This window comes from Carya illinoinensis, chromosome 15 (assembly GCF_018687715.1).
Source record: "Carya illinoinensis cultivar Pawnee chromosome 15, C.illinoinensisPawnee_v1, whole genome shotgun sequence".
Classification (NCBI taxonomy): Eukaryota; Viridiplantae; Streptophyta; class Magnoliopsida; order Fagales; family Juglandaceae; genus Carya; species Carya illinoinensis.
This window is the reverse complement of record NC_056766.1, coordinates 39,445,566-39,470,689: the sequence shown is the minus strand read 5'-3', so window position 1 is coordinate 39,470,689 and position 25,124 is coordinate 39,445,566. Positions and strand designations below refer to the sequence as shown.

The window sequence follows — 25,124 nt, the reverse complement described above, 5'->3', positions numbered from 1 at the left end:
AATCCTTGCACATCCCAAATGTCTTAATAATATGAAAAAAATCTATCCATTTAGCAACAACTCCTACATGCAAGTCTCAAATAGCTCACACCAAACAATTTCTCCCAAGAAGTACAGACTTGTAGGAATAAAATGTGTTTAATGTCCTGCACTTACATTTCTGTACATTGTAAAAGAGAGAAATTCATTCTTTGCATAGACTTTGGTCCTCTGCTGTTATGATATCTCGAACTCAGAAAGTTTGCGAGTTCTAGTTAAAATGACAGCCCCACCTCTTGCAAAAAGGGGACGGAATGCCAGGTCTTGGCCTCAAAACCCAACAGGTGAATGTGTAACTTTCCAATGAAAGAAGAACAGGAGAAAAACCATCATAGACCAGGAAAGAGCATTCTCTTTTAAGGATGATACAATGCATAGAACATAATGGGAAGCAAGCAACCATCATGAACACAATCCAGAAAAAATAATAAAAACTCAAATGTTTCCTTTAGGGTGCCATTTATACATAAAGCACATCTTTAAATGTGGTTGAGACATAATTTCAGCCGAACTAAATGATCAATGGAAAGTTGTGTTACAAGGATAATTTAGGTATATATATATATATCTAGCTGTATATAGCAGACAATAAGGCTGTAGATAACGTGGGAATACTTAACGTATGAGCTGTAGTTAATGTAGGAAATACTTTACGTGTATATATATATATCTAGCTGTATATAGCAGACAATAAGGCTGTAGATAACGTGGGAATACTTAATGTATGGGCTGTAGTTAACGTAGGAAATACTTTACGTGTACAGAAAATTCTGCAGCGATTAGCGCCGAAATACTTAGCAACATATATGTAACTCTATCTATAAATAATGAAAGGAACCCAAGGGAAAAGGGATTCAGACCAATCTTGACATGGATCAGAGCTTTTACTCTGATTATCATTTCTCGGTGGTCTTTATCCTGGAAAGTTTCTGAGTTGTGACAGTGGGTGAGTTTCTAAGTGTGTGGTGACTGTTTTCTCACATGTCTGTTGAATTCCAACTTGTGGGCTCGTTACCTTGGTGGCTTTGAGGCTGTCGGCAGGTTCTGTGTGGTGGTTTGCCGTGATCTTGTTCTGGGCAGTGTAGTTTGGTGCTTGTCGGCAGTTTCTGAGCAGTTTCTGGTGGCTGGAGACGTGCGGGTATCTCCTTTGGTGAGTATCGGCAACTTCTGTGGAAGTTTCTGGTGGAGTCCGAAAGTTTCTGGGTGCTAGACAGGTTCTTTTTTTTTTCTCTCGCAGTTCCTGGTTTTTGCCGTGGGATTTTAATTCTCTGCTTGGTATTTCTACGCTGGTTGAGAACTTGAGTGGGTATCGGGCCTCATTTGACTGTCTTACTTGGAGACTTAGCTCTTTATTTTGTGAACTGAGCTATTTGACTGTGGGCTGTTATTTTTGGCATTAATTGGACTTATTCTTGCTGTTTAAACTTGGGCCATCCGTTTGTTCTCTTTGCCTTGGTTTATTGATTGGATTTGCTGTTTGGGCTTATTTCTTTTAAAGTACTTTTTCATCATGTCTATTGAAAATACTATTATTCGCTTTACTGGAAAGAATTTTCCTACGTGGGAATTTCAATTTAAGATGTTTTTGAAAGGAAAAGAATTATCGAATCACATTGATAATTCTGCTAATATTCCAACTGATGAAAAAGAATTTGCTCAATGGGAAGTCAAGGATGCCAAGGTAATCTCTTGGCTATTAGGGACGATTGAGTCTCACCTTGTGACCAATCTTCGCTGTTTTACCACGGCTCAAGCTATGTGGGACTATCTCCATCGCATTTATCACCAGAATCACAGTGCTCGGAAATTCAAATTGGAGGTGGAAATTAGCAATTATACTCAAGGTAATTTGACCATTGAACAATTTTATTCTGGTTTTATTAATCTTTGGAGCAAGTATTCTGCTATTGTTCATGCTAAGGTTCCCTCTACGGCCCTCGCGGCTCTTCAAGCAATTCATACTGAGAGTCAACGCGATCAATTTTTGATGAAGCTCCGCCCTAAATTTGAGCCTGTTCGAGCTGGTTTGTTAAACTGTAGTTCGGTTCCTTCTTTGGATATTTGTTTGAGAGATTTATTACGTGAAAAACAACGGTTATCCACTCAAATGGGTATGCCTTCTGAGAAAGTCTTTTCTGAGGCTGTGAATGTAGCATATGCAGCACAAGGGAGAGGGAGGAACAAGGAACAGTGTTTCAATTGCAAGGAATTTGGTCATATTGCCCGAAATTGCCCTAAGAAAGTTTGTAACTACTGCAAGAAAGATGGTCATATCATCAAAGACTGTCGAGCGCGGCCTCATAATTGCCAATCACAAGCTTTTCAAGCTGCTGTTCAGTCCTCTTCTCCTTCTTCTTCTGCACCACCTATTGTAAACTCTGATTCATCTGTTCTCACACCAGCAATGGTCCAACAGATGATTGTGTCTGCTTTTATGGCCTTAGGCCTGCAAGGTACGGATACTAACTCAACCTCTTGGATTGTTGATTCGGGTGCTTCTAATCATATGACTGGAAATACGGCGGGTCTCCATGGGGTTCATAAGTATAGAGGCTCGCAAAATATTCAGATCGCTGATAGCAGTACTCTTCCTATTACTGTTGTTGGTAAATTGGGCTCTTCATTTAGTGATGTTTTTGTCTCTCCTGGATTATCTACCAATTTGATCTCTGTTGGATAATTGATAGATAATAATTGTGAGGTTCACTTTTCTTGTGGTGGTCGTCTTGTGCAGGATCAGGTGTCGGGGACGGTAATCGCGAAGGGGCCTAAAGTGGGACGTTTATTTCCTTTACAGTTTTCTATTCCTAATGTTATTTCTCTTGCTTGTACGGCTACTGCCAATACTAATGAAGTCTAGCATAAGAAATTAGGTCATCCTAATTCTGTTATCTTGGCTCATCTTATGAAACATGGTTTTTTGGGCAATAAAGATTTCTTTTCCTCTTCTCCTGTATCTTTTGATTGTGCTACTTGTCGTCTTGGTAAAAGTAAAACTTTACCTTTTCCTGCGCATGGTAGTCGTGCCTCTAATTGTTTTGAGATTGTGCATACTGACGTTTGGGGTGTAAGTCCTGTTATTTCTCATGGTCAGTATCGTTATTTTGTCACATTTATTGATGATTATAGTCGATTCACTTGGATATATTTTCTCCGTTCTAAAGCTGACGTATTTTTTGTCTTTCAAAAATTTGTTGCACTTGTTGAGACACAATTCCGTACTTGTATCAAAACGTTACTCTCCGACTCAGGCGGAGAGTACATGTCTCATTCTTTTCAGAATTTTCTTCAGCAAAAGGGGATCATTTTCCAACGTTCTTGTCCTTATACTCCTCAACAAAATGGAGTCGCTGAGCGTAAGAATCGTCATCTCTTACATGTTGTCCGTACTTTGTTGATTGATTCTTCTGTACCTTCTAAATTTTGAGTAGAAACTTTATCTACTGCTATCTATTTGATCAATCGTTTGCCTACTGCCACTCTAGATTATGATTCTCCCTATTTTCGATTATCTGGCATATCCCCTGAATATCAATCCTTTCATATTTTTGGGTGTGTTTGTTTTGTTCATCTGCCTCCTGTTGAGCGTCATAAGCTTGCTGCACAATCTGTCACGTGTGCCTATATGGGATATAGTCCTACTCAGAAAGGATTTGTTTGTTATGATACTCATGCAAACAAATTCCGAATCTCACGGAATGTGATTTTCTTTGAAAATCAATATTTCTTTCAATCTCAAGTTATTTCTGATCCTCCTATTACTCTTCTTCCCACTTTTGATGATGTGTCCTCTTCTATTGAGCGATTTAAACCAGGTATGGTGTATCATCGACGTCTTCCCCCTTCTTCCACGCCCCTTCCAGACACTGATCCGTCATCTGATTTTGTGATTCCTATACCTCGGCACTCCACCCGGGCTACACATCCACCAGATAGGTATGGTTTTCCTCATATCTCATTTACTGCCACTCTCGACACTGTTTCTGTTCCTCACTCTTATACCTAAGCAGCCACCCAAGTATGTTGGCAGCAGGCCATGCAAGAAGAAATCCAAACTCTTCAAGATAATCACACTTGGGATCTTGTGATTTGTCCCTTTGGTGTTAAACCTATTGGTTGTAAATGGGTGTACTCAGTCAAGTTTCGAGCTGATGGCTCACTAAGCAGATATAAGGCCCCGTCTTGTGGTTCTTAGGAACCGACAGGAGTATGGTATTGATTATGAAGAGACATTTGCACCTGTTTCCAAAATGACTACTGTGCGGACTATCTTGGCACTTGCTGTGTCGCAAGGGTGGTCTCTCCAGCAGATGAATGTAAAGAATGCTTTTCTACATGGGGATTTGAAGGAAGAAATCTATATGTCTCCACCTCCCGGCATGTTTACTATACCTTCCTCAGAGGTTTGTCGGCTACGCCGATCCTTGTATGGACTGAAACAGGCTCCATGCGCATGGTTTGATAAATTTCGCTCTACACTGCTTGCTTTTCATTTAACTCATAGTCAGTTTGATTCCTCTCTTTTTCTTCGCAAGACTTCTGTAGGAATTGTATTGCTTTTGATATATGTTGATGACATTGTGATTACTGGCTCTGATACTGAGTTAATTAAGCAATTACGACAACATCTCAAGGCCTCTTTTTACATGAAAGATCTTGGTCCCCTGCAGTACTTTCTTGGCCTTGAGGTGCAGCTTACTCCGACTGGTACATTGTTACACCAGCACAAATACACACAGGAAATGATTTCATTGGCTGGTCTCCAATTGGGTAACTCTGTTTTTACTCCCTTGGAGGTAAATATTAAGTTTCGTTAGGAGGAAGGCGAGCTTCTATCAGATCCATCATTGTATCGGCAGCTTTTTGGGAGTTTGAACTACTTGACAATTACTCGTCCTGACATTTCTTTTGCTGTGCAGCAAGTAAGTCAATTTATGCAGGCTCCCCGACATCTTCATTTAGCCGTTGTTCGTTGCATTATCCGATATCTGAAGGGCACCTCTACACGTGGGTTGTTCTTTCCTAAAGAATCTTCCTTACAATTGGTGGGATATAGTGATGCTGTTGGGCTGGATGTGCGGATACTCGTCGCTCTGTTATCGGCTAATGCATGTTCTTAGGCAATGCACTCATTTCTTGAAAGAGTAAGAAGCAAGACAGAGTTTCCAAATCCTCCACTGAGTCTGAGTATCGTGCTATGTCTTCCGCATGCTCTGAGATCACATGGCTTCGTGGTTTATTGGGTGAACTTGGTTTTCCTCAGCTGCATTCCACTCCTCTTCATGCTGATAATACCAGTGCTATTCAGATCGCCGCTAATCCTGTCTACCATGAGCGTACAAAACATATTGAAGTCGATTGCCATTCTATACGTGAATCTTTTGACAAACATGTTATTACTCTCCCTCACATTTCCACTGAACGTCAAACTGCAGACATATTCACTAAAGCTCTTTCTCCGCATCGACATCAGTTCTTGGTTGACAAGTTGATGCTTCTTGATCTACCAACATCAATTTGAGGGGGGATGTTACAAGGATAATTTAGGTATATATATATATATATATATCTAGCTGTATATAGCAGACAATAAGGCTGTAGATAACGTGGGAATACTTAACATATGAGCTGTAGTTAACGTAGGAAATACTTTACGTGTATATATATATCTAGCTGTATATAGCAGACAATAAGGCTGTAGATAACGTGGGAATACTTAACGTATGGGCTGTAGTTAATGTAGGAAATACTTTACGTGTACAGAAAATTCTGCAGCGATTAGCGCCGAAATACTTAGCAACATATATGTAACTCTATCTATAAATAATGAAAGGAACCCAAGGGAAAAGGGATTCAGACCAATCTTGACAAGTTGCCCTCTTTTTTTTTTTTTATAAGTAAAAGAAGTTTTATTCAGCAAATGTAATAGGCGAAACCCATGTACACATGAAGTATACAAAAAAAGCACCTAAATACATTCTAAGAAGGGGAAAAGAAGACAGAAAATTATGAGCAGAAGCTCGACCAAGTCCTAAAGCAGAAAACCATTGCAGTAAAGAAAATACAAAGAATTTCCAGATTTCCTCCAAAGAGCGCTCCTTATTATTAAAGCATCGCTCATTCCTTTCCCACCAAATACACTACATGAGACACAAAGGAACCATTTATACACAAACACACACACACACACATTTATTATGTCAAGATATTGATGCACATAATGAAGCAAGGGAAAACATGTAAAACTTTGGTCAACACAATAGCTTACCTAGACCCAAAGCTTGGACCAATCAATCAAAAGGTTTCAAGTTTGATACTGACTATAATTAGCGCTAGAAACAGGATTTGTTTAATGTCTTGACAATTAGTGCAATGCCATAATCCAATGTGCCTTAGCCTAGCAGGACTTGTGATCGATAGAGTGTTAGTTGGATTTGGAAACTTAGGTCTAGCTGTCTGTGTTTATCATTGCCTATGCAATCTTACTTTTGCTTAGAAATCAGGAGGTGTGGAAGGGCTTTTCAGTCTCACTGAAGGAAACTGACTTTTTTTGTCACTTTATAAACTTCTTTTATCTACTGCCTCTGCCACAGGTCTTTCTATTTAGGGGCAGGAATTCCATCTATAACAACAGCTGCAGAGTTGAGACAACCAGGAAGCCGCAAGTGTAGTTATGGAGCAGGGGTTCATGGTTTTAATAGTTGATAAATCTGAACTACTGGCAGCCGCCACCACTTCATATTCCAGCGGACTCATCACACTACCAGCAAAGTTGGTGTGATGCCACAAGCCATTACTATTGCTTACCACTGTCAGCTGATATGTTTCACAAAATACGTGAAACATATGTTTTTTTTATAATTAAACGATTGTATTAATAAGAATAGGCATAGTTCAAGTACACAAGATGGTATACAAGAGGTAACACCTATCTAGGAGGTGGAGCACACATTAGAGGAGCTGAGATTATTTTTTGTTAGAACTTTGCTTTTATGGGACAAAGCTGTTGATTTTAAAGGCCTCGAGCTTCCTGATTTCATGGCCAAAGCTGAACTTTGTTAACATACATGAAACATATGTTAACACAGGCTGTCTAAATACTCAAAATTAAACTAATAATGTCTCAGGAGGCACTCAAAAATTTTGTAACTGATTCATTTAATTTATTAGCGAGAATTACTCCACATGATATGAAATTTTACATGAGCTTCAACATACGGTCCATATGGCAGGCAAACGAACTTAAAAAGAAAACAAAAGAAGCAGAACAAATGCAGCTTCTGCGAATGGGAAAGTACCAATTACCTGAAGAAGCATGTGGAATAAGTATATGAGATCCGTCAAACTTCTGAAAACCACCATTGTTGTGGTCATGGGCCAGTCCATAACTATACACTTTTTATCCTGTGTTCATGGAGTGGAGAAACGCAAGTGAGTTTGTGCTGTAGTAAACCACAAGAATGTTATCTAATTCAAATGTAAAACAGGGCTATAAGAAGTTTGGAATATGGTCACAGAAGACATAGATGTGAACAAATATTATAAGCCAAGAATTGCGTAGTTTGAATAAAGGAGATAGATATGGTGTATAGATTCAAAGTCGAAAGATAATTTCTATCGAGTCGATTTTTTTTCCTTCCCACTCTGTCCTTTTTTCTCCGTGTTTCTTATACCAGAAAAGGCAAAGAAATGAACCCAGATAATTGATAAAAGTTTGCGACTATATAGACAACATTGTGACAATAACCCATCAAGAGCTATTGTACAGCCTAAACATCAAATAAACTTCCAAATTAAAAACCACAAAGACACAGTAAATGCGAATAAGTGGATCCAACAATGATGATTGCTAAACAATCCTCAGGCTTTATCGCATGATTTGATAAAATTGTAAATTAAGTGAAAGAAATTAAAAGAATTTATCATTACACCCCAATTCCATGCATTCCACTATTTTAGTAATGACAAATCAGGAGCTTCTTGAAATTCAAAATTACTCGTTGCAAAATAAAAATTTTAGATTAATAGCTGAAGAAAAAATGCAACAGCTTAAAAATAAGGATCAAGGTAGAGAGAAGCTTGGCCGGGTGGAAGTAATTCTATTTGTCAAAAGGGGGAAAAATCACCCTTATCAAAAGTACGTTGTCTAACCTTCCTACATATTTTCTATCTTTATTTCCCATTCCAATTGGTGAGGCAAATCAGTTGGAGAAGTTATTTCAAAACTTTTTGTGTGGAGGTATAGGGGAGGAAGCTAAGTTTCATTTGGTTAGTTGGGATAAGATCTGTACTCCTTTGTTGTCATGTTGTGGGTTGGGGTTTCGGAAGTTATCTTTAATAAAGCATGACTAGGAAAGTAGTTGTGAAGGAATCATAGGAGTGTGATTCTTTGTGAAGAGTTGTGATTGACTCTAAATATGGGAGCGCTTGGGGGGTAGAGTTCTAGGGAGGTAAGAGGTACTTATGGTGTAGGGGTGTGGAAAGATATTAGGAGAGTTTGGGATGCTTCTGTAAAACATGTCATTTTTGTGGTTGGGGACGGCTCCAAAATTCATTTTTGGCATGATCCATGGTGTGGTGGTAGGGCTCTTTGTGCTGTTTTTCCAGATCTTTTTTGTATTTCTCAGAATCCAGATGCTTCCGTGGCTGAGTTTTTGGATTGTTCTAGTGGCTCTTCTCATTGGAATGTTCTACTTTCTAGAGCTGTGAGTGATTGGGAAATGGGGGCTGTTTCTGAATTGCTTGGTCTTTTTTTTTTTTTTTTTCTGATTGGCACCGGGTGTCTTGAATAGCGTCTTGACTAATCCCGGAGGTGCATAGGCCCTCGGTAAGGAGTTTCCCACAAGTGCACCTCGGGTAATTCAAGTGAAAAATCCCTTAGTCCGATGGCCCCTAGAAATTGTTTGCACCCAAGGGGATTTGAACCTTAGACCTAGGGGGAGCATACCCCTAAGCCCAAGGCCTTTACCACTTGAGCCAAACCCTAGGGGTTAATTGTTTGGTTTATTGTATGCTACTCAGCTTGGGAGGGATTTGAGGAAGATGGTCTGGATGCATACTGGTAACAAGAAGTTTTCAGTTCGTTCTTGGCATAAGACGCTGTCTAGGCTCATTCTTTTCCTATGAAGAGTATTTGGAAGAGTAAGGTACCTTCAAAGGTTGCATTCTTTGGCTGGTCTGCTTCTTTAGAGAAGATTTTGAGTTTGGATAATCTCAAGAAGCATGGATTAAATGTTCTGAATTGGTGTTTCTTACTCAAGAAATCTGGTGAATTGGCAGATCATCTATTATTACATTGTGGAGTGGCTAGGTTGTTATGGTATGGAGTGTTCAATAGGTGTGGTATGGCTTGGGTGATGCCTAGGAGGGTGGTGGACCTTTTTGCATGTTGGCGAGGTTTTAGGGGTAATGTGCAAGTAGCTGCTGTTTGGAATATGATTCCTTTATACCTTGTGCGGTGTATTTGGGTTGAGAGGAATGGTCGATGCTTTAAAGATAAGGAATGGTCAATGCTTTGAAGATAAGGAACGCTCGGTGGATCAACTTAGATGTTTTTAGTTTAATTCCTTATGTCAATGGGCTTTGGCTATTGGATTTAATGGAACTAGTGTCTACGATTTTCTTGTTTCTTTTTCTAGTTCCTGACTTGTAAGAGGTTCAATTTTTGTATACTTCCTGTATACTTGGCTTTGCCCTGTTACTTTGCCCTGCTCTACCACCCATAGATCAGCCCCTACTCTCATGGAAGAGTCACTCACCTAGTTTCAAAATACTGGAGAGTTGGGTGAGTTCGTTTGCTGTAAATGATGCCTCCTTCTCCTTTAATTTTCTTAATTGATCACTGCTAGCCCCACATCAAGCATGTGAGAGAGGTGGAGGGAGTTGAACAGCTATTAGAGCCTATGATACCATTTTCAATGTCCAAGGCATGGACCTCCAAATATTGCAGTCCTCCTTCTGGGCCTTTGTGTAATGTGAGTCGGTGTTACCCTTCATATATATTACAGGTCCTTTTTATTTGTGCCTTTTTTTTCCCTAATAGACCAATTAAAATTTTTCAGGCTCATTGAATAGCATGAGAGATCAGCAAGCTTACAGCACTTTGTGCTTGAGTTCATATACAAAAGCTCAACTTGAGCTTCAGCCAAGCTCAAGGCCTATTTAACCTTTGAGCTACGCCAAAGCAGGTATAAGCTTATATCAGCTCAACTTGTTTAAGCCTACATGCCATCTGAACTTCCACCAAGTCATTCAGCTTTTCCTATTTTCATCCTGTTTTTTTTTTTTTTTTTTAAACTCTTTTAATGGATCTAAATATTCCAGGGTAAGTTCCTCCATTGGTTCTTGGGGTATTGTCAAACTCAAATTTGTCCATGGTATAAATTCTCAAAAACTCATCCCCATGCTATGCACTGCATTTCAAGGTAAACCTCTGTCTAATCATATTAATTTACTGATGAAAATACTAACATGACACTTCTTTGCAGTGTCAAGACGAACCCAGCGAAGACATGCTTAAAGTACAGTACGCATTTAAAAATTTTAAAAATGTCTAGTCAACATGCCATGTCGAAAAAATTAAAAACAAATTGAAAATAAAACTTCTAAATAGTTAAAATAAATAAATTCAAAAATCAACTAAATTTGATAAATAATTACTAAACAAAAGGCTTAATGAATTAATATTACGAAAAAAATAAAAACTTTTTATTAAAAAACTTAAAACAAAACAACACAATCATTATAAAAATACTTAACATTAAAACCTAAAAAAAATAAAACAGAACATTAAAAACTCAAATTATCAAAACTTTTTTATGGTGTTGCTAAATAGTGGTGAAACGGCGGATCATTTACTTTTTACATTGCAAGTTTGCTAGAGATATCTGGAATTATTTTTTCAGCAAGATGGGAATCGCATGGGTAATGTCGGGTAGGGTGGCTGAACTTTTAGCATGCTGGAAAGGGATCACTGGGACACCACAAATCACAGCCGTATGGAAGATGGCTCCTATATGTATTTTTTGGTGTATTTGGAGTGAACGAAACTAGAGACATTTTGAGGATCATGAACGTTCCTTGAAAGAGTTTCGGAGTTTTTTCTGGAAGACTGTTTTTGTGGGCCGTTGCTTTAGATTTGAATGGTCTCAGCTTCCATGATTTCCTTATAACTGTTTCTAGTTCCTAAATAGGTGTATGCATTTGTATACTTCTAGTGTACTTGGGCTATGCTGTAATACTCGGCCCAGGCCAGAACCAGAAGTGAGTCCAGCCATTGAAGGCTATAAGTCGTCGTGTAGGTAAGTGTTTTGTTTTCCCTTTTCAATTTCAGTTTTCTCCCTCCCCCGATTCTTTCTTCTTCCTCCCGAGTTTCTCTCCCCCCATTTTCTCCCCAGTGACTTTCTCTCACCTTTACGTTTAGCAATTACCTCATCTCAAAATTTGTCTGGTGTTAACTTCCTTCTTGTTTACCTCACCCGTAGCAAACCCTCGACTTCTCTTATACGAAATTCTGGAAATTTCTGCCCCTCCACACCATGCACCTCTTCTATTTTGGGCCTTGCAAATTAATCTTTTCCCTCTCTGGTAAGCTTCTCATACCCTCTCTTTTCCTCTCTCTCTAAATCTGAAATTTCTTCTTTTTGTTTTTCTTGGTGTTCTCCTAGCCACCAGAATTTTTTTTTTTTTTGTTTTCAATTTTAAGTGTAATCACCTCTTATTTCATTTTTTTTTACTTTTTTTTTTCATCTTTGCCAATTTTTGCATAGCCATACGACATCCTCATCGTTGCAAATATTCTCGTTGCCATCATTTTCTCCTGTTTTCTCTAGTGAACCAAGGTAAGTGTTCTTGCTCTCTATTATTCCATAAAGCTTAGAAATTTCTGTTTTACAAGCTTAGAAATTTCTGTTTTACACATTGAGTGGAAGTTTTGTGCTATTTTGGAAATCTTGAATAAATTAGTGAATTACATGAAACTTTGGTGGGGATGTTGGATGGATTTGGAATTGGTGTGGCTGGAATTTGCTGGAAATTTTTATTTGGGTTATGCTTAAATAGCAGGATCTATAAAGGAGTTGTTTTCTTGTATTGTTGCTGGCTGGGTGAAAATTGTTGGTTGTTTGAGCTACTTCATGACTGTTTTTGGTGTAATATTGTGGAGTAAAGTATTTATAAATATTAAAAAAAAAAGCTGCACGAGTTGATAGGTAGATGTTGGGTGGAGATTACTTGGCTGTACGGGGTTTTAACTGTTGATGGTTTGAAGAGGTGACTACTTAGCTGTACTTTATGTTGGATATTGGGTTAATAAGAGGCTGTTTGAGGTTTAATAAAATAGGCTTGTGGCATATGGGTTTGGGTTATTAATTGATTTGAGAAATGTTTATTGATTAGGTTGTGATACTATAAAAAGCCGGACGCAAGACTAAGTTAACGCACTGCAAAAGTGTAAGCGGGGTTTCTATACTAGACTTTGCATAAAAAGAAAATGAAACGAGGTTGACTTTTAAAATATGCATGTTTTATTTTTGAAAAGAAATGTGAAAAACAACCTCAATTATTTGTTTCGGCACTACTCATGAACTCTATATGAAAGAGAAAGTACTTTTGTCATGAATGGTGCAAACATGAGCACATTTTTACATATTGTTTCTGAACTTTGTAAAAAGAGCGAAAATGAGATTTTTAAAGTTTTGTCGTGGTTAAGATGAAGATACTTTGATTTTGTACTGTTGAATACATGTAATGATCTAAAGCTACTCAGTATTTTGTTAGGATACAATGTGTAAGTTGAAAAACCTTGGCATGAGTTTCTGTTTCTGTATCTGATTATGATCTGGTTCCGTTAATATTTCTGTTCTGTTTCTGCTAAAGCCCCGCCATGGGTATAATAGTGGCATACGACTCTGCCATTAGTATAATAGTGGCATAAGGCCCCGTGATGGAAGCTTTGCTTGCGCTAAAGTGTTTACGGTCATATTGGATGGATGAATCAAGGGTTACCTCAGGGCAACACCAAGATCCGAATTGGTTAGAGTATGAAAATCAAAACTAACTCGGGTTAGCACTCAATTATCGGCAACAAGTGTTTAAACTTTTATTGAAAAATAGCATAATGAAAATACAATGCAAAACTGAAACAAATAGAGCTAGAGTTCGGCTAGCCCTCCCCCAATCTAGATCTCAATCCAAAATAATTCAAACTCCTAAATCTAAGGAAAAAAATCCCTAAAATTAATGAAATAAATCTAGTAATTAACAAATGGTAAAATCCCTAATTTTTAGAAGCAACAACTCGGTCACTTCCTCCAATCCGCCTCATCCCTAAAATCAAGGGATTTGCTTCATCCCCTACAATCAAGGGATTTAACTCATCCTCTAAAATCAAGAAATTTGCCAACAAGCCCCATCTCCAAAATTAGAGATTTGCCAACAACTCGATCAACCTCTAGTTGGCAAGTGGTTGGTCCTTCTTGCATCTCCATCAGTCCTCCCCCCTTCAAGACCGACCTTGTCCTCAAGGTCAAGCTCCGGAAATTGCTCCTTGCTCTTCACCCCTAAGTCTTCCTCCTCCTCAGCCTCCATCTCAATGAGAAAAATTTGCTTCACCTTGCATTTGTGGCTCATTGTGAACCTCTCATTGCAATTTAAACAAAGCCCATTTTCTCTTCGTCGTTGCCTCTCTTACCATGATAGCCTCTTCATGCCCGCGGGTAGTGGTTTGACTCCATTTGATGCACCTCCACTAGGGCCTCCCGATGAAAAGTCCTTGCTAAAAGTTTTGTTTGCACCAAATTTAGAAATCATTGGGGGTGGTTTCCTTACCTCAAAGCGGCTATTCTTCCTCAAATCTTAGAGTTGATCCTCCTTAATCCATGCAACCTCCAAGGCTTGTATCAAGGTTTTCGGCTTCTTAAAATTTACCTCCACCGCCAATTCACTCTTCAAGCCTCCCATAAAAGTTCCAATGAGGGCTTTTTCCGACCAACCGTGTACCGTTGTAGACAAGTATTCGAACTCCTTTTGATAATCCCTTAAAGATCCAGTTTGCATGATCTTTGAGAGAGTCTCATGGTAGTCCATATATTCGGTTGGTTCAAACCTCCCCAAGAGCTCCTTGACAAATTTCCGCCATTTAAATTCCCTCATTTGAGTTCTATAGGTCTTCCTCATCCATTTCCACCATTAGTTAGCCTCCCCCTCAAGGAAGTAGGCGCCATAGGACACCTTAGCATGGCCCTCCATGTCATTATGCTGGAAGTATTGCTCGGCCCTACTTATCCATGTGCTCGGATCATCACCATCCCCCCTTGGCCTTCATAATTCCCTTTCACTTTCCTCAATTGATTCCTCATTAGGGCTTAAGGAATCTTTGTTAGATGAATCCGAAACCTCCACCCTCTCATGGTGTTGGCTTCTTCTAGACCCAACGGAATGCTCGCGACTATGGTGTCTCTCGGCCCTTCTTCTATGGCGCCTTCCACTTCCACTCTCAGGTACCCTCTTTTGGTTCACCAATTGCTGGAGCACCTCCTCTATCCTTCCAAGCCGTTCATTGGTGGCGATTAGTTGTGCCTCCAAAGTGGCTTCAATGTTCTCAATCCACTCCCTATACATCAGTTGTTGATTGGTCATGATCTTCCTCCTTGGCTTCCTCTCTACGGGTTGGACAGCTCTCAATGAAAGCACCAATAATGGAAGCCTTGCTCGCGCTTAGGTTTTTACGGTTGCGTTGGATGGATGAATCAAGGGTTACCTCGGGGCAACACCAAGATCCAAATTGGTTGGAGTATGAAAATCAAGACTAACTCGGGCTAAACTTTTATTGGTTGGAGTGTTTAAACTTTTATTGAAAAATAAAATAATGAAAATACAATGCAAAACTAAAAGAAATAGAGCTAGGATTCAGCTAGCCTTCCCCCAATCTAGATCTCAATGCAAAATAATTCAAACTCCTAAATCTAAGGGAAACGATCCCTATAATTAATCAAATAAATCTACTAATTAACAAATTGGCAAAATCTCTAATTTTTAGAAGCAACAACTTGGTCACTTCCTCCAATTTGCCTCATCCCTAAAATCAAGGGATTTGTCTCATTCCCTACAATCAAGGAATTTGACTCATCCTCTAAAATCAAGGAATTTGCCAACAAGCCTCATCTCTAAAATCAAGGGATTTGCTAACAACTCGATCAACCTCTAGGTGGCAAGTGGTTAGTCCTTCTTGCATCTCCATCACCCCGCCATGGATATAATAGTAGCATACGGCCCGACCATGGATATAATGGTGGTTTATAACCCTACCACGGGGGTAAAACATGGAAACAGCCCAGCCATGGGTATAATGGTGGTTTATAACCCTATCATGGGGGGTGAAATATGGTATACGGCCCAACCACGGGTATAATAGTGGTTTATAACCCTACCATGGGGGTTAAACATGGCATCTGTCTCGATAGGATGCTCCGATGCAATATGAAGAGGATGTTTCAGTTTACAAAATGCCAACGGGTTTATTTTTGGAATAACAAAGTTTTACTGAAAACTTCGCTCTGTTATTTTTGCAATATGTTTGTTTATGCATTCGGAAAGCAAATTGTTTCTAATTCTACATTTTGAAAGTAGAAGCTTTGTTATGCATTCCAAACTTTGTAAATGCTCATGTTTGCATACTAATATAGTTTCTTTACTTATTGCTCACCCCCTTATCACCATAACATTTTTCAGATGACTTTGATGATACAGCTGAGGAGTAATGGAGTATGTGGCAAGAGTAGTTAAGGGTTGTGATTGAGTACCTTGGAGTACAAGTGTTGTTGGAAGATTTATTTATTAAGTAATTTGATTTTAGTATATTCAGATGTTTATGAAGACTTATGTATTATTTAAGTTCATTATGTTAATATAGACAGGTGGAGAAGTTGTTTTATTTTATTTGGATTATGGTATTGAGGAGTTGATGGATTGATTTGTGTAGTTAATTATATTAGAAGAAGTTATGTTTGGTTTTGGAGTCTTTGCAAATATATTTTGGTTATGAAAGATATGATAGAAGTTTGTGGAAGTGCTTATCAGATTATAAGAGCTAACTCTCCGAACCTCTGAGATCGGGGCGATACGATGCCTATCTTTATATCAATAAAATAACTTATTACTTATCAAAAAATATTACCACAAGGGACTGGTTGGAGGAGGTGGAGGGGATTGGCCAAACCCACTAGCCCTTTTGCGATGCTAGCTGACAGCGGTGGTCACAGCCAGCGCAAAGGGAGCAGACTGTCTGACCTGTGGGGTTACTTAGGTGGTCACCCTTTACAAACCATCTGACAGTTTGCCACATTAGCATTTTCGGTTAATAAATTAATAGTGATTGGAGGAATGGATCACTTTGGAATATGCTTCGTACAGCAGAAATAGTTTTTTTAAAATTTGACCCTAGGGACCAATTTGGGATTTGTTAAACCATAGTATACAACATATGAATCTATCCTGATTTTTATCCTCAGAGGAGTTACCAAGTTCTCCCTCAATTCCTAATTGGACTTTAGTAAATAATTCATCAAAATAACTCCTTTTATCTTACCTTAAAAGAGAAAATGAGAAAAGATTCAAAAGGATTGGGCGCAAAGCATATTACCAATTGTTTAATTCTAAAAATATCATATGGAATCTATAATTGTACTTAATAATAATTTAGATTAATCCCAAAACGCTGAAACAAATAAGTATCCATTATAAACCTTGTTTGATCCAAGTTAAATACTTTGAGACAACATATGATAAGAGCCTTAGCAAGTCACAACCCATCAGGATTAAAAACTTTGCAATGACCCTAATTTTATGCTTAAATATGATGTTCCAAAAAACGAAAAAAGATGAGAACCATACCCCAAGTGTGGACAGCAAGAAGAAAAATAACGGGTCCACAAAAATTGCCACCAAACAGGAAATGACAAAAAATTTGTTCCATTGTTGCACGACTTTAGTATGAGGGTTCATGACACCAGGAATATATTGTTGGAGAAAAGAAAGAAATCTCCTAGCCCATCCTTTAGCATCCCCATAGAGAGCATTATGGAACTGCAAACAAACAAAATGCATAAGATATGAAGTATTTGTATAACATACTTACCAAGATAAGTATTTGTCATTATTCTATGTAACTCATGCAATCAACCACAGAACAGGACGAAGTCTTAGGGAAGTAATGGTACAATACAATGAAGTTGTGCAACCACAAGCAAACTTTTCATAGAAAGATAGATAACAACTGTTTGGATAGCAACTACAAAGACCACATGACACCTAACACCTCCACCTCTGACAGCTACACTACTAGGCAGTAACAGTATGACCACTCACTTCGCCGAAATCTGCACAACCCCAATTGATAATAACCGACAACCCAACCCCCATTGAAACCTACAGAAACTTGATTACAAAGGACTGTAACCACCACGTCCCGCTCTTCTAGCAATTACTACTGCTTGTTTCGTTAACAAAATTACCACCAACTCTACCATTCCCATTTGTCCACTGCAACAGCACTAATGTGATCACTACACCTGTCGACATGATCACAGATATTATTTCCATTCCAATAATACTATTACTGATACCATTAATCCTAGCCTCATATAATTATCTATTTGTTTATAAACAGCTGTAATACTCTGCACATAGTATTTATAGGGTGATAAATGGGATCTATATTAGTTGAGAATGAGAAGCTTATGTGGTTTATAGTGATTCTAAGGGACTCCAATTGAAACATTGACAAACCCTTTTGAAGTATAAGCCCATATGTGACTTGGGCTTCCATTTGGTTGTTATCATAGCATAGAAATCTACAGAAAATTCCTTTTGCTTTCAACCCAGAGCAAAGCAAAAAATGCAAAAAAATTATATCACTGTTTTTATTTTTCAGAAAATAGGAAAAGAAAAAGGTTCAAGAATATTACCAAACATCAGAAAAACGACATAATTTCAAAAGAGAATATTACCAAATAGGATTAGATTTAGGAGAGCATCACTTAATTTACAGGCCATTTGTAATACATTAATGACCACCACCACAATTAATTTTTCATGCATTTGAATATGAAAATCTTTTATTTTTTCCTTTTTTCCTTCTTTTTTCCCCTAGGTTGGACATGGGGGGTATGGTCCATCCTAACAAAGAAAAATTCAAGGCTAATGAAATAGAGAGAAAAAAGACTGCTGGACTAAAAGTAAAGTCCAATACAGTTCTTTACAGAAATGAAGCCACTTTGGTTCCCACATCATTGTAGTACAAAATTCTCAATTGGATCTTTTGTTCTGGTTGGAGGAGAAATTATCAGAGTTTTGAATTTGGGAGAGAAAAGAAGGAAAAATAAAAAGTAAAGACAAGCACTCCACTAGATTGTTGTACAAGAAGTAATATGGTCCTTCCAAGAGAGACTGGACTAGAGCAGCGATTGCCAATACATGGAAGCGGTATATGCATTCAAGCTTCCAGTATGGTTCTTAAACAACCTACTAATGGATTCTTTCATCTTTCTTGAATGGTTTCAGTATCAACACCAGGGAAAGACTCAATCTTTCCCACAAATCAGTGTGATTGCTTCAAGGAATCAATATTTGGCCACTCGTGGTTCTTTCCTAGGGTTTTGATCAAAACTTTCCTATAGGTAAGGACCTTGTCTCACTCATACTCTATAGCTTAATTGTATCGATGTTGAGTTAAGGTTTTTAGTAGAAAAAAGATGCTTTAAGAGTGCTATCTGGCTTTCTAAGTAATCACCTAGGAATAGGAATAGGAATAGGAACAGGTATAGGAATAGGCGAATTTCTCCTTAAAACAACACAGTCTTGACAAGATTGAATTTATAATGTATTAGTGTTTAAATATATTTGAAGTGGGGTGTGCACTTTAGTGTTATATGAAAAAAAGAGGGAATTGGTAGAAAACAAAGATTTTATGATCTGTGTGCATATTGCTAATATTTCTAGGATAGAGTTTTGCATTATCAACATGTTTTGGACCTAGGTTGCATGATTTGCTCATAAAGTAACATCAGGCAGTAGCATAAGCCATGGATAAGCATCTTATTATGTTTCACTTAATATGCACTGCAAACTTTCAAGAGCAATGGAGTCACCGAGAAAGTTCGCTCTCTTAGGGTTTTTTTTTAGGTAAAATTTTGCAACCTAGTGAACACAGCGTAATCCATCATATAGTTGTTTTTCCAATGTTCAAATTCAGAAATCCTAGGATACTTGTGGAAATTACAGTGTACTAATCTTTGCTGATACATTGATGGTTTGTACAGAAACATGATTAAGGCCTCGCAGAATATCTTTTTAGTTCAAGAATAGATATGCTTAAGGACCTATAAGTGCCCCCAAAAACCTAGGAAAATAAATTCAGAGCCTGCTTCACAAAGGCATTAAAAGGGACCTCAAAACCAGAAGAAAAGAAGATGGATTTACCACGTAAATCATCCACCCGACACAACTTTGTTTAAAGGCTGCAAACAGACAGAGTTTCAAAAGCTTCAAAACTGGAATTAGTAACGCAAAACCATGTTCTAGAGACTAACGAAAAGCTAAGTTTGAATGAGGTCAGATTTGCACACAAAGCATAGCATAAGACAAACTTACATTGCATCATACATGTGAGAAAAGTAAGAAAACGTTGTTGGATTCATTAATGGGAGGTTGATAGTGTGTGAGTATTATTGTTAGGTTATTAAGTGAAGGTTGTCGAGTTCTTGAAGTTTAAAAGCAAAGTACACAAATATGATCATTTTTTGTTATCAGTAATCAAGAAGTTTTATTCATAATAATGAGCAAAGCCCAAGTACACAGGGAGTATACTTGAGAGATACCTAGCTAAGTACACAAATATGATCATTTTTTGATAAGTAATAAACTTTATTGAAACGAATGAAACTAGGCGGAGCCCATGTACACAGGAAGTATACAAGATGAGACACCTAATTACATTCTAGAAAACTGAAAGTACGCAAATATGATCATACCCCTGTTGTTTCAACTTTTCAATGATATGGCTTTATAAAAAATATTTCAAGTTATTTATATGCTATAAATTGTTAGCCCTTCCTCATAAGCCCCTTTTTACCTACCTTATATGATGTATTATGTTCTCTCAAGTTTATTCAAATGTTTTTGTTTCATACTTCTTCTACATTTGTGATGTGGATATAACATTAATACAGGGAAAAAATTTAAATGAAAGAAGGATTATATAGGAATGAATGAAATGCTTTTTTCAATTTTTTTCCATATTAAATGGTGCAATGGTACTAGAACTAAAGGTTGGTCAGCCAACCTGTATGGTTCATGGGATTGGCTCACTCAAGTGCACCAGAGTTTATTGAGTGATATCAATGTCTTACATGACCTTGCATGTCCACGAGAAGGCAGTCATAATCCTTGCGATTGTCAACCCTCACATGGGGAGTAACTTTAGGTGGGCCACCCAAGAGATAAATGAAAATGATGTTTTGATGATATGCATTCAAGATTTATAGTTGTGTTTCTTTAACATGTTTTCAAAGATGACATACGTTTATGACTATTTAAGGTATGATAAATTTATTTTTGATAAGTATGATACATATATTTACAGAATATCCAAATTTTTTTATTATTTTTTAACTATCCAAATACTGTCAAGGATCGTTCTACAGGCTATGGAGTATCTACCTGGAGTTTTTACCAAGAAGATGTCCGTTAATAAGTGCTTATAGCACAATAGTATAGCATACTAGTTTCTGTTGAAGAGTGCAATGGTATCGTATTATCAATGAAATAGGTTTTGCTTTGATGGAGTTCGTGAATCTTCGCACTTCAGTATGAAACCATATATAGCATCCTAACCCTAACAAGAAAGGGGAAGTTTCTGACAAGGGAAGTAACTAATTAAATAATTAATAATTATACAAATTAATTCCATTATAGATCCTAGCTTTTTATAGGCAAGTTTTTTAGGAGGAAATCATATTATCTTAAAGACGCACATCAAACTTGAAATCTAAGCGACAAGGTGACTATCAACAGTAAAGTTTTAGATATGATGCAGGCATGTGGAAATATTGAAGTAATCACCTAGGATAGAAAAAGAACACTCTTTAGGTTAAGAAAGAAAAGCACCTTGGGATCAAATACCAATGATGCCCTTGTATTCTTTCGTTGAGCTGCTAAGAAATTGTGATGTGTTGGGCAAGTTGTGCAATAAGGATCGTTGCACATTCCCAACTGCCCAGACCTCAGTAAATGTTCATTTTTGCCAGCATAGTTGTCAAACTGCCAATCATTTTGATCCTTCCCTTCTAAGGGAGGAAACATTCCAGCCAAAGTTTCTGCTGTTTTGTGTCTTGTTACACCTTGATTTGGCAAAAAGAGGGTTTCAGGTTTGCGGCTAACATACAATGGGCCACTCATCTGTATGAATGGAGTTCTTCTTTCACTCCTTAGTGGACCCGTATGGCCCACAAGATTAGTTTCACTTTCATAGGACTCCACTGAGTTCATAGGAATTGAAATTGATGCACTCCTTGTCCTATATCCCCGAAACTGAGAATCGGCATTATCATTCAATGAATGCCCATTTGTGTCTGAAAGCATAGGTACATCATCTTTTTCAAAACTAGCCATATTTTACTAAGTAGACCTGCAAAATAATATGAATTAAATATCCATAATGCATATATGAACATGCTAGCACTGATAAGTATTTGAAAGTGAAAATTTATATAAAACCTTAAAAACTTTAAACAATGAAAGCAGATGGAGAACCATGTCAAATATCCAAAGCTCAAATGTCAGTAACAATCATAGTTTGAAATATTGAAAATATATCTCAATACTTTAAAATATTTCAGTAACGATCATGATAAACAAGTAGGATATCTTAAAATATCATTATTTCCCCAATTTTATAGTTAGAAGAGGAAGCACTTATCCAAAGGTGACAGGGTCACACTTGTTTAAAGTACCCTCTCCAACATGTCGACCTACTTCCTATCATTATTTCTGCAACCCCATGTCGACCTACTTCCTATCATTATTTCTGCAACCCACCAAGGTGGCTTATCGCATAGAGAAACTTCAATGGGATTTCTTACATGGGGACAAATGATGAGTTTAAATTTCATGTGGTAAAACGGGCCATAGCATGTTCCCCACTTTCAGAAAGAGGTCTGAGTATCCAAAATTTGCAGATTTTTAACAAGGCTTTGTTGGGCGAATGGCTATGGAGATACCCCACTAGAATGGGGGCCTTGTGGAGAACCATCATAGATTCAAAGTATGGTAGAGCATAGCAAGGATGGCTCAAACGAGGAGAGTGGGCCACATGAGCTGGGGTTTTGGAAGCACATAAGAAGAGGATGGGATAAATACCTTATACCCACTTTGAGGTGGGTGATGGGTCCAGAATTAAATTCTGGCATGACATATGGTATGGCAAGAGGGCACTCAAGGAAGCTTATCCAGAATTCTATGGGATAGCAAGAATTAAGGAAGCCTCAATTGCAGACGTCCTAGATTTATCCAATGGCACTCCCCAATGGCATGTTACATTCTTTAGAGTCACCCAAGATTGGGAAGATTGCGCCATCTTGAAGTCCTATAACCTAGTATAGTCTATTTGTATGGGACAAATGATTTGTACAAGCTCCAAATAGACAAGCCCCGCGCAGTCTCCTTGTAAAAAAATGGACCCTACCTTTAAAAGGTATAAAAAATACATTTTCTCTTGTAGTGGGACCCACTTTTTAACAAAGGGCCTACACAGGATTTGTATATTTTGGGCTTGTACCTAGCATTACTCTTTGTATGGAGGTAGTTGAAGATAAGATTTCTTGGCACCCTTCTAAGAAAGGGAACTTCACCAACAGCTCCTTCTAGCAATCCATGAATAGGCATGATGCAAGTCCATTTCCATGGAAGAGTATTTGGAAATCAATGGACGGGCTTAGAGCTTTCTTTTTTAACACTGTTACATTGGTCAATTGTAATCAATTTTAATGGCATGAGCATTCATGAATTTCTTTCATCCCTAGAACATCAAGCATAGGCGACACTCTTGTATGTGTCACGTGTACTTGGAAACTTGCCTATTCTTATGATCAATAAAATCTTGTTTACCAATAAAAAAATATATATCATTGAGACACGTAGTACAATAGTATTAAGTGATGGAACTAGAATCCTTTAGCTAGAGTCTATTCCGTAGAACCATCAGGAGGAAACCATAAAAGCCTACCTCAAGCCTTGGATAAGCAGAAATGTGGGCAAGCCTAGGAAAACACCAGCAGGATAGTTGGCCATAATCATCACCTCTAAAAGGAACAAAAAAGCGTAGGAATTCAGGTAGTTCAATTTCTACGTAGATATGGGAGGCAATGATTGCAATCAAGCTTGGGACAATATACTTTTATATAATTACAGAGTTAGATAGTTACATAGTCACTCTTTACCATGATATAACAATAGATTTAGATAATTTACATAGTCACTCTATCCATTACTCCTGAAGGATATAATCATTCATTTCTTATCGTCTCTTTGGCAGAAAGAATAAGATTGAGACCATTCTTAATACATAATCAGACCGGAGCGTGAATTGCCCAACATAAAATACCAAAAAGCACATTAGATTGAAGGAAAAACTATTTAACAAAAACTAGTGTCCCACATTAAATTCCTTATTTTTTGTAGCTTCCCTACAGGGAAGCTTTCTTGAGTCTTGAGTATTATTATCCTACATAAGGTGATCATCCACCGTGCAGACTGCTTAGGCTTGTATTGACAGCACTCCCATTTTTTTATGACGTGGAACCTCGTCAAGGCAGGGCGCATCAGACCCGCCCCATATGTATTAATAGTGCCCCTCCATTTATCTGACCGTTATTCTTATATGCATTTGGTGTCACCAGAAAATCTACATGCATGTCTTTATTTCCACTTATCAAGATCCTCTCACAATTCTACAACGAGACTTTCCCATTAGTTAAACTATCCACCAAGTTTCATTAGCTTAGTTCCCACTGCCAATTTTAATTAAGTTCACCAAGTTTCCTTTGGAAACAGTAACCAATGAGCGCCACCATATATTTAGATTCTCGTAGAATCGTGTATCCACGTCCATGTATACCCAGAAAAGCATATTCCGTAACTTTGCGTCCAGAAAAGAAACAAAACAACAAAAAGTTCCAAGGAAGAATTGGAAATGACTTGTGGGATGGCTAACTCACAAAAAAAAAAAAAAAACGAACGATACAAACTCGTAAACCAAAAGAAAAGGTTGCAAATTTTACACACCTGTTTGAAGCTGAGTACCAAATTGAGTGAGTTGCAAACTGAATCAACAACGCACCCTGCCGCCAATAGAGACAGTGCCCCCCTCACAAAAAGCAACTGAAGAAAAGGAAGAAACTTGAGATAACCATGCTAGTATTTGGCTATGAGAATCTCTTCAGAGAGTGTTAACAGGTTTGAACTAGTCAGAACAGAGGAGCGACGCTGACTGCAGATAAAAGAGAAGGCTAAAAAACAAAAAGAAGAAAAGGAGTTACGAGACTTTGAAAAGTCAGCCACTTGGTTGGGAAGAAAGACAGAGGAAAAGCAAATATATTGGTACGGTATGATTGGCTTCGCCTGATTGGCCCTATGCTTGGAACTCTATGAAATCTCCGCTGAGCGCTGGCGGGATTACCACCTCCCCCATAACAAACATGGAACGACCGCTTGCTCAGCTGTCAGCACTCTCTTTCCTTCAACTTCCCATTTTCAAATAGAGTAGTTTCCAACTTTCCTGTCCCTTTTCCCGTCATAAATCTCATCCCATGTAAGACGTTCCTTATTTATGATTATTTTTAAAATATTTTTAAAACAATATTAAATATTATAGAAATTACATAATATATCTATTTTTATAAATTAAATTATCTAATGAAAATGAAATTAGGAAATTAAAGAGGATTTATATTCTAATTAATAAACTTCAACTCCTTCACATATTATATTTAGGAAAATATTTTAGTCACAAAAAAATTACATAAAAATAAATT

General features: G+C 37.8%; 1 protein-coding gene across 2 annotated transcripts in view; it reads right to left on the bottom strand.

Annotated features, from left to right (window-relative positions):
- Positions 1–24,876, bottom strand: part of LOC122296033 (probable cyclic nucleotide-gated ion channel 20, chloroplastic) — a 43,487-nt gene extending 18,611 nt beyond the window's left edge. The window contains exons 1-5 of one of the 2 annotated variants that reach the window (XM_043105417.1): positions 24,376–24,876; positions 23,318–23,393; positions 21,202–21,721; positions 16,930–17,121; positions 7,345–7,443 (exon numbers count right to left, since the gene is read on the bottom strand). In XM_043105417.1, the coding sequence (XP_042961351.1) occupies positions 7,345–7,443; positions 16,930–17,121; positions 21,202–21,705 (795 nt within the window). In that variant the 5' untranslated portion in view covers positions 21,706–21,721; positions 23,318–23,393; positions 24,376–24,876. The remainder of the gene's footprint in view (positions 1–7,344; positions 7,444–16,929; positions 17,122–21,201; positions 21,722–23,317; positions 23,394–24,375) is intronic. The other variant, XM_043105416.1, reaches the window with a different exon arrangement.
- Positions 24,877–25,124: the final 248 nt, after the last annotated feature.